At 38.2% G+C, this 11,018-nt stretch overlaps 1 protein-coding gene across 1 annotated transcript; it reads right to left on the bottom strand.

The window, feature by feature from the left end:
- Positions 1-1,596: 1,596 nt before the first annotated feature.
- LOC121242180 lies at positions 1,597-2,253 on the bottom strand. Its single transcript, XM_041140074.1, has one exon. The coding sequence runs from the start codon at positions 2,251-2,253 to the stop codon at positions 1,597-1,599; it is 657 nt and encodes a 218-aa protein (XP_040996008.1).
- Positions 2,254-11,018: the final 8,765 nt, after the last annotated feature.

The following is an 11,018-nucleotide window of genomic DNA, read 5'->3' as shown; positions in this document are numbered from 1 at the left end:
CATTAGATCTTTTCTTGTAAAGGGAACATCAAACTTATCATGTTTATCTATGTTCACTCGTTGTGCGCCCATTTTCAATGCAATTAGGTTAGAGATCGATCAAGATGATTTATATATAGAGATGATCATGTGGCTAGCTCCAATATTATCTTAGCTTTATTCCACTTATCTTCATAGCTAGATGATGTACCGAACTTTGTTCTCTCTTATAAATATACCAAAATTATAGAATAAAGATCCTCATACAATCCATTTTACAAACATGTTACTGCCAGTACTGCATAGAAAATATTGAAGTTTCATTCATTTCAATTCCAAGATTTACATAAATATTGTTCTTCATTTCAACAAATATGTAAATGCCCTCTATTTGTCTAATTGATAAGTCATCATCCTTTTATGCATGATTAACGATTATATAAATAGATCATAATAAATTTTAATTTCCATGCAACCCATTATTTGCAATTATTATTGTTGCATGCATGTACTACTTATTCTCCCGTCAATAAACGTAGTCATGGACCACGGCATCAATAAACTCCAATGGATACCTTCCATTGTAGTTTGTCGAGATGCTTTTCTACATTTTTTTTCCTTTTTTTTTTTATAAAAGTTTGATTTATTGACTGTCCTCATTTTTGGCGGAGGAAAACCGTGGTTACAACTAACAACTCAGTACACAAAATCAATTAAAGACTTCAAACAATCAAAATGCACCAAAAAACATTATACGCTAATATATGGCAATCCCAGGAGATCTAATCTTAGCAAACCTCTCACCTCCCTCGGCACCTCCATTATATTATTCTACGTTTTCGACTGTCCATCTGCACCCAAACGAGCCAAACAGTCAGCTGGGCTATTACCTTGTCGATATATATGTTGCACTTGATAAGTAAACAATTGTAACAATTCCATAATCTCCTCCCAATAATCTTCAGCATACCAAAGATTACATCGTGCACCTTTGATCCAGTTAACCACCACCATGGAATCAAGCTCTAAAATCACCCGAGAGGCCCCTAGGATTTTCACAAGCCGAAGACCAAGTAAGAGACCCATTAATTCAGCATAGTTATTTGAACCCCTCCCTAGTGAATTTGCAAATGCCAACAACATTTTCCCATCCTTATTTCTCACCACACCACCTGCTCCTGCACAACCAGGATTTCCATGGCTGCAACCATTAACATTGAGCTTTAACCAATCCTCCTCCGGTTTCATCCAATACACCAATTTTGGGAGCATTCTTTTAATCGGTTTGATAGGAATATTAAATGCTCTCAACGTGGATTCATCCCAACGCGTCATGCTCTGTCCAGCATTAAGTTTCTCCCCTATACGAGCCAGCCAAAATAAAACATTTCTCCATACCTTGTCTACCGGATCTTGAATGCCTTCCATACGAGCTCGACACCTCCTAATCCATAAACACCATGTGATGATTGTTGGCAAGCGACCAAACACTTGTCCCATTTGAGACTCCTTGGTAGCTTTACGAAGCCACATTTCCACCCTTTCCTTCCAGCTCCTACCTGCCACATAAAACATCCCCACCTGCACATAGCTTCATCTCCAAATTTCTGAAGCTATCTATCCATCCACCAAAACATGCTCTAGGTCTTCATAACCTCCATCTGTGCAGCAGTTACATTTTGACACCACAGGAATCCCAACATTTTTTATCCTGTCATCCACACTAAGGCCATTACGAATAGCTTTCCACATAGTTACCGAAAATTTTTTTGGCATACAAGGATGCCAAACCCAATCGGACCATCTATTTTTTGGTGCTTTAATCCTTATACATTCCCAAGCGCTTTTAGACGAGAACTTGCCATCCGCATTCTCCGACCACACCAGTAAATCTGCCCCTTGCCTGCACTTATTCAAAACCTGCATAACTTGTTCAACTTTACCATCTCCCACAAGACTTCGAACAAGCTGAGTATCCCATCCTGCTTCAAGTCTACATTCTTTAATCATAAGGTTTGGTCTCTCCAAAATTAGCTGTAGCTGCACCAGCGGACCCTCATCAAACCACCAGTCCCTCCAGAAAGATACCTTCCCCTCCTTTATCCTCCACTTCGTCAACCAAAGAACATCAGGAATGCATTGAATAACCGATTTCCAAAACCGTGTTCCTTTGTGAGAATCCACCAATGATACATGCTTATTCCGAATGTATTTAGCCGTAAAAAAATTAGACCACAATGAGTTATCCACAAGAATTTTCCAAGCAAATTTCATATGCAAGGATTTTTGAATATCCTGTAAATTTCTCAGCCCCACTCCTCCTTCCGCTACTGGTTGACATAAAGAAGGCCACGCCAGCCAATGCTTCTTGGGTCTTCCAGCAACAGACCCCCACAAAACATTATTGAAACACCTATTAATACTCTTTAATACCGATAAAGGCAGATGCTTTTCTACATACACAAGTATTAATGCGTCGATCTCTAGAATCGTTTCATGTGGCTAATGATCGAGAATCTAATTCTGTATGGTCTACAGAATTATATTGGCCAGCATCATTGTATAAAGATTCCAATGACCATGATCACTCATGAAGTTAGGTTTCTTTTATGAATCGTGCGACACCCACTGAAGGTGGAGTTCGATAATGGGTCCTGATATATAAGGCAATTTGGCCTTTATTTATTTATTTATGTTATCTTCTTCCATTCATTTATTTTTTCTACTAATCTTACATATGTTTTAAAAAAATTCACAACATCATTTTTCCTTATTCACCAAGTAAAGAAAAAAAAATTATCGAGACACATTTGTTGGGACAAGTAGCATTATTCTTCTTTTATTTTTCATTTCTTAATTTGGAGGGAAGTTTTAATACATGATGCCTTTCCATTAAATTTTTGTCATCTTAACTGCACTCGTCAACGTCGATCAATGATTCTAGTTGGCCTTGGAAAAACGAAAATAAAAAGAGTGAATAATTGTAGTTGCAGACCTAGGGGTATTCATCCGAGTTCTGATCTAAGAACCCGAGTTTCAAACCTAGACCGGGTTGGTCAAGGTCATACTCGGGCCAGATCCTGGTGGATTCGGGTTTTTGAAACCCAAAAATCAGGGTTCCGGGTTGTTCCAAGATTTTTTTTTTTTTTAATGTAAAAGCTTTACTTTATTAAATTTTTTTATTTGCTCATCCCCTAGTTATTGTGGCACCCCCGACCCCCATGTACGGAAACTCGAGAATCGAGACGCCAGGATGGTGACAACAGGGTCACGCATCCCAACGATAGTGCCAAGTGTGTATACACGCAACAGTGTACAATAAACAATGCAGTGGATAAATTAAGTAAGTCAACTAAGTACAAGAATTTTTTAATACAAACTAACATACGTAAAATGATTAAAAAGAGTTACACAGTCATCCCAAAATAAAATATAATACAAGTCTAAATATAAAAACAAGTGATCCCATATCACTCCTCGGGCAGAGCCGAATCCTCAGGCCCACCCTCAGCTTCATCTGCATCGAAATCTGCGTTACCATAAAACGGTACCACAGATAAGTATAAACCAAATAACCACGAGATAAAAATATATTAATGCAACCAACATGCATGCATATGATAAAATATGCATCAGACCCAAAATATTATTTTCTCAGAAAATGAATATTTTCCAACACACGCCAAAATTCCATTTTGGCCCAAAAATAATAATCCGTCATTTTTCTAGAAAAATGACCCACACGAAATCATTTATCCAACACACGCTATTTTCCCAGAAAATAGCTCAAATAACCATTTATCCAAAAACTTGCCATTTTCATAGAAAATGGCCCATTAACCAATTTTACTGTATGCACCATGATCTCCCCTAGGGATCATCCGCACACCCTGCCTCTCATCGTCACACCACCAGTAACGACTGTGCGAGTGACTTCATAACGAGCGATGCCCAGTTCTGTGCCCAATGCTTTCGTGGACAAGTATCCTCTAACCCCCGCCAGTAGAGAGGCCACGAAGTCGGCACGAGAGGGTTACCATCCCATCTGATCTTGTTGTCGTCCAGCGACAACCCAGGAGTTGTCACTCAGTATATTCTACTCCCAGTGACTAGAGGAGCTCCGCCGGGATAATGCCCTATCTCGGCTTGGAGTCGTGATACGCACGCACAAAAAAATCATTTCTCACATGAAAACCTTGTTTTCAATGAACACATCAACATGAATGCATTTACACGAAAACCCAGTTTCATTTACAAACATGATCATGCGTGCAAATATGCAATGTACATGAAACGTCACAATATCCAACATCCAACAATTCACAACACAGTCCAAAACACACAAACAACTCCATCCTCCAATCCATCAGACCCCCTTACTTCGCAGACTCAGTCCTGCATAACCAACCAGTTCACAGTAAAATGAGTTAGTGCAAAAATACATGTAAATCTCAAAAGTTCTTTGGAAAAATACTTACAACCCTTTATTATAATTTTCGAAGGATCACAAAAGTGCAAGAAATGACAGCACAACAACGTAACAATGCAAAATGCACTGTGGCCGTGGGTCTCAAAATGCAAGATTTCAAACGGGGACAAACGAAGATTTGAGATTGCTAGGGAAGGGCTTAGGGATGTGGGTGAAGTCATTGGTGGTGGTGGTTGGCCGTGAGTGGCGGCGTGAGAGGTGTTTGGAGGCCAAAATGCACAATTTGGAAAATAAGATGAATGTGCTTCACTAGTGGCAGATTGGGACTGAGGATGGATGCATTAGGTTGCTAGGAGGTCAAGGATGATGTGGTGAAAAGATGGTAGCCGGAGGTGGCGCAACGGCAGCACTGGAGCGAAGAGAAGGCTGCGGCTTCACGCTGTGCGTGGGGACAGACGGCGGCGCGGGAGAGGCTGGAAATGGAGGGGTGAGGTCGCCGGTCGGTGGGGAAGGGAATGAGAGGGGGGTGTCGACAACGGCGATGCACGACGGCATTGGGTGGTGGATGATGAAATGGACGGGAGGAGGGAGAGGCAGTGCACGGGAGAGAAGAGAGAGAGATGAGAAAGAAAATGGGGGGAAAAGGAAAGGAGAAGAAAAGAAAAAGAAGAAAAAAATAAAAAATAAAAAGTGAGGGAAAGAAATGAGGTCCAATCCTCACATCTTGGGTCACAAAAATGATCGAACGAAAATAATTTCAAAACAGCAAGTTAAATAAAATAATTTAAACGTAGTGATAAAATGAAATTAAAATAATTAAATCCAACAATAAATTAATTTAAAATGAAGAAAAATTTAAATGCATAACAATAATTAATATTAAGGAAACATATCAATTTAATTTTCACAAATTAAAAATCATAAAAATTAACCCACTAAAAATCCAATAAACTTAAAACAAGGGAATCAATTTTTAAATTAATAAAAATAATCATTAATAAAAATACACTAAAATACGGGATGTTACCGTTATTCATGCAAATAAATTATTTGTCCTTTTATTGGTGACATAAGATTAAGAAGACTTAGAAAAGATCATCACAAAGATTAAAGAAGGCATTTTAAGCTCCAAAAGCCATCAACTTAACCATCAAGAATTCCAAATACATTGGACTCAAACTGTGGTGTTTATGGAAATTTCTCTTGGACTCAAACAGGACGTGGACGAGTACATATAGAGATTGAAAAGGACAAAGTAAACAAATTTCGGCTTTTTTCCTTCAACTTTCCCAACAACCAAAAAGATTCATTAAAATAGGGAATCAAGGAATCCATAAACAAGTTGATACCGAATACAAATTAAAAAAAAACAAGTTTCCAAACATTCCAAAAACCACATGGCCACCAGCAAACAAATGGACAAAGCATCCATCCACCACCGCACGACCCATCTCAATAGTAAATAGTTCACACACCAATGACCTTATACTCATGCACAAAAACATAGTTACAAGGGGGGAGAGAGAGAGAGAGAGAGGGAGGAGAAAGAGAGAGTACTGGAACAACGACCTAGAGGTAAAGGTCGATGGCGACAGAGATGCGGTAACGGCGAAAGAGATGCAGCAACAGGGTCACAATGGCGGCGGCTAGGGACCTAGGGTTTTCGCTTCTGCCGCAACGCAACAAGAGAGAGTGCGAGAGACTAGAGAGAGAGAGAGAAGTGAGTCAGGGGGTTTACCAATCAGACGTGGTTTTTTTTTAAAAAGACCCGGGTATCGAGTTTAAACCCGGTACCCAGGTCCCTAACTCGTACCCGGATCATGTTAGTTCGGGTTTTGCAATACGGGTTCCAAATCCGTTTTGATCTAGGCTGGAACCCGAAACAGGAATCTGGCTTTCTAAGTTCTGGACCGAGTTGGGAAAAAACCTGGCCCTGATGAATAGTGCTAAGTAAACCCCACAAAACTTTAATATCATGTGAAACAAGTAGCATCAAATTCATATGTAGCAAGGATTGATAAGCCTTTCTATCTGAGTCAATCTCTTGTGGCCAGCCAGGACTACTATCACTTTCTTTGCTTCGTTTTTGGATAAGAAACCCACTATCACTTTCGAGGGGTGTATTAATATATATAATAGGTGCTTGCTGATGAAAGAGTAATATCTATGTCATAAACAAAATTAGTAATGTTATTTTTGTCTATCAAATTAAACTTTTCTTGCATTTCATCCAAATTGTTACCATAATTCTTTCATTGTCTTTGTCTTTTTGTACAGACCACTCTAGCAAGCTAATAACATATGTACATCTGTGTTGGATATGAAATAAAATAGGGTCTAGCGCTGATTGGAAGCAAGTTACCTGGGATAAAAGGAAAGTTGACTAGGGTTGGGCACCGACTTAATCGGAGTCAAATTCTCCTAAATCCAACTCCTACTTGTGCAGGCTACGACAAGTCAAAGTTAGAGTCAGATCGGAATTGAATTTGGGCTTTCAGTTTTGGCTTTTTTTTAGTTTCATATTTAGCCAATTTTAAAATAAATTTTTTTGTAGGCTTTCAAATTTCAATTTTGCAATAAAATTAAAAACTAAAACTGAATCATTCGCTGTTAATTTACTTCTATACTAATATCTAACTTATGTTTATACTCAACTTATACTATAGTGTCTAATTACATATTATTATATTGTAGTATTACATGTTTGTATACTAATGTCTAACTTATTTCTAACTTAATTATATACTTGACTTTCTAGTGTCTAATTACATGTTAGTTTACTTTAATAAATTAGTATATGTGTTATTAACTGGTTATAATAGACTTATTTAAATATTAGTTTCTAACTTATTTCTATACTTGATTATGTATGGTAGTAATAATTATGATGTTTATATCTACTAAATTGTCATTAGTCTATTTATATTATAGTATAAATATATAATTTTATTATAATTAGCTCATACTAGTATATTATTGAATTTTACTATATAAGTTCTAGTATATAACTATATATAGCTACACTAGTTATGTAACTATATAGCTATACTAGTATATATGATAAATATATAGATAAATACATATTTTTATAACATATGTATAATATTAGAGCCAGATTTAGAGTTGGAGCCAGAGTCAAAGGGAAAAGTCGGAGTCAGAGTTGGTCTAATGAAACCTCCGACTCCAACATAAAAATAAAAAAAGAAATCTAACTTCGGCTCTGTTTTGTCAAAGTCTGAGTAGAGCCTGATTTATAATATGATTTTTGGATTTTTACTTAGCACTAAAGTTGACAACGAAAGTTAAATAAGGAGAGTAGGACTCAGTTACTCCAAAGAAGAAAATAAATATTTATAAAAGAAACAGATGACTACAAATGTGTAACACCCCATATTTTAGTGTATTTTTATTAAAGGATTATTTTTATTAATTCAAAAATTTATTCTCTTGTTTTAAAATTATCAGATATTTTAAATGGTTTATTTTATGATCTTTAAATTGTGAAAATTAATTTGTTATGTTTTCTTGATATTTATTTATTGTTGTACATTTAAATTGTTCTTCTCTTTAAATTAATTGATTGTTGGATTTAATTATTTTATCTTCATTTTATCATTACGTTTAAATTATTTTATTTAGCTTATTGTTTTGAAATTATTTTCGTTGAATCATTTTCTGTGACCCAAGATGTGAGGATTAGACCTCATTTCTTTTCCCCACTTTTCTTTTTCCTCTTTTCTTTTTCTTTCCTCTTTCTTTTTTTCTTCTTTTTCTTTTTCCCCTAGCTCTCTCCCGCGCGCCGTCCCTCTCCCTCTTCCCCGTGCATTCCTTCGCTCTCCTAGCCCACACAGTCGTCGCGCCGCCGTGCTCGACACCGCCTAGCCCAACCTCTCCCCAACGGCTGGCGACCCTTCCCCGTAAATCCCAGCCCCTATCTCGCCGTCGTTAGCCTCCACGAACCACCCAAAGCCGCGGCCTTCTCTTCATTCCAGCGCCACCGTCACGCCACCTCCGGCACCAACTCTTCACCATTTCATCTTCGACCTCATAGCAACCCAATAGACCCAACCCCAGCTCCGATCCGTCACCGGTGAAGCCTATTTATCTCCATCTCCGATTTCGACATTTTTGGCCTAAAACCACCCTTTGCGTCGCCACCCACGACAAACCACCACCACCACTAGCTTCACCGACCTCTCTATCTGTGAACTGGTTGGTTATGCCGGATTGAGTCCGAGGAGTTCGAGGGTCGGATGGATTGTGGACGGAGTTGTTGTGTGTTTGGTTTGCATTGTTGGTTATTGTTATGGCGTTGTTCATGTACATGGCATATTGCACGCATGATCATATTTGTAAATGAAACTGGGTTTTCGTGTACATGCATTCATGTTCATGTGTTTATTGAAAACTGGGTTTTCATGTATTTGTTTGAAAATTGGATTTTCATGTGAAATGATTCTGAGTGTGTTTTAAACGACTGGATTGACTGGTTTGAGAAAAAGGAAAAGAAACTGTAGGGATGGTGGTAGAGTCCCGCCAGCGATTCCCGCCGACAGTGCACGCGATAGGGATGGTGGTAAGCAGGGATGGTGGTTGTGTCTCGCCTGTGATTCTCGCCTACGGTGCACTCGGTAGGGATGGTGGTAAACAGGGATGATGGTATAGTCCCGCCTGTGATTCCCACTTACAGTGCTCTAATTAGTATTCATTATGTGTGATAAATATTCATTGTGTGGAAATGAACTGTAGGGATGGTGGTAGAGTCCTGCCTGTGATTCCCCCCTACGGTGCACGCGGTAGGGATGGTGGTAAACAGGGACGGTGGTAGAGTCCCGCCTGCGATTCCTGCCTACAGTGTCCGAAAAATGGTTTGTTTTGTGTGAATCATTTTCTGGGAAAATGACGGACTATATTTTTGGGCCAAAATGGAATTTTGTCGTGTGTTGGAAATAATTATTTTCAGGGAAAAATGATATTTTATGGCTAAGTGTATTTTGTCATATGAATGCATGTTGGTTGCATTAATATGTTTTTATCCCGAGAGTTGTTTGGTTTATACTTACCTGTGGTACCATTTTATGGTATCGCAGCTTTTGATGCAGATGTGGACGACGAGCCTTAAGCTTGGCTCCGTTGGCGGAGTGATCTTGGATTACTCATGTTTCTCGAGATTCGCTTTATCAATTATTTATGTATTGCCTTTGTAATATATTTGGGATGACTGTATAACTTTTAAGGATAATTTGTTATAAATATTTGTATTTAAAATTCTGGTACTTAGTTGACTTATTTAGATTATCCGCTGCGATTTTTACTGTGCACTTTTGCATGTTGCACACGCTTGACACTATTGTTGAGATGCGTGACCAGTGTTGTCATCATCCCGACGTCACGATTCCCGTGTTTTTTTTGTACGTGGGAGTCGGGGCGCCACAAAAGGTCAGGGGATTGGATATTTCTACAAGAAAAAACTTATCTACCATCACAGCAGAATCTCTCTCCAAAAGGAAGGCATCTTTTTCAACCTCCCTAATATCCTATTTCCTCCATGTATTTTGAGATATATGAGAGGCCAAATCACCCAACATAATGGATTGCATCTCCAAACAACCCATGGATATAGGTTTTTATACCGAACCACATAAATATTTGTGACTCTTTCTTTATTTACATTTTATATGATTTATTTAGTATTTATTTTCATAGATGAGCATCTGAGCATCATATTAATGCGCAAGCCATTATCATGGGTCATTCCATTGTACCATTGGGCTCCGACTTCGTCAAGAAAATGCATCAACAATCTGAATATAAAAGAAATATCACAATGTTGAATGTACATATGACTACTCTCTCAAAATGAAGATAGACAAATGATAAAGAAACAACTCGATCTTTAATTTGTACAACTTTAACAACCCTACTTAAATGGAAGATCATGCTTTTCAGCAATGATCCATTTATTTCCTTTGTGGACCCTAATCAATCTGCAAAAGAAGTAGATGCCGTATAATTTGTTCCATTGATCTAAAAGTGCCACCTCTACACAAATGCATCTTTACGTACATTTGGAGACATGAGGCTCAGAAGAGATATTTAATTTCCTTCCCTCTAGACCAGGTAAGATATCTTAGATTCTTCTCTTTCTTAATTTACTAATTTATTAAACTCTTACTGGGTTTGAATTATCGGCTGGTTAGGTTCTATATATATATAGTACTTTATTTCCTTATGTTCACACCATAGCCAAAAAGACCCTTATGTCTAGGGCTACAATCCGGCCAGCCTGGTTCGTGTTTGGGTCCAGAACAAACCAAATCGACCTGGACCGAACTTACCCGAGATTAGAAGCATAAGGAAGCAAAACTGCAAAACAAAACACCCTTGCCCTCGATGACGGTGAATCAGGCAGACAACGTCGTCCTCTGTATCTGCAACTTCTGGGTTAAATTTTTATGTCCCATTCTTGAGCTCAAACCAGTAATGGTTTAGGTTGGTGTTGTTCCGAATAATGTTTTGTCAAGAAATCTTCAATGGGTTGCTGATTCACTAAAGCAGCATCATTCTTTGGTGGGAACTCAATAAGACTATTAACATAGAGAATATTGAC

The sequence above is a fragment of the Juglans microcarpa x Juglans regia genome, chromosome 8D (genome assembly GCF_004785595.1).
Source record: "Juglans microcarpa x Juglans regia isolate MS1-56 chromosome 8D, Jm3101_v1.0, whole genome shotgun sequence".
In the NCBI taxonomy this organism is placed as follows: domain Eukaryota; kingdom Viridiplantae; phylum Streptophyta; class Magnoliopsida; order Fagales; family Juglandaceae; genus Juglans; species Juglans microcarpa x Juglans regia.
The sequence above is the reverse complement of the archived record's forward strand: the minus strand, read 5'-3'. Positions and strand labels throughout refer to the sequence as shown.

What these genes read in the sequence shown, in the direction of transcription:
- LOC121242180 (XM_041140074.1), bottom strand. Translation starts at nt 2,253, where the DNA reads ATGAAATTTGCTTGGAAAATTCTTGTGGATAACTCATTGTGGTCTAAT.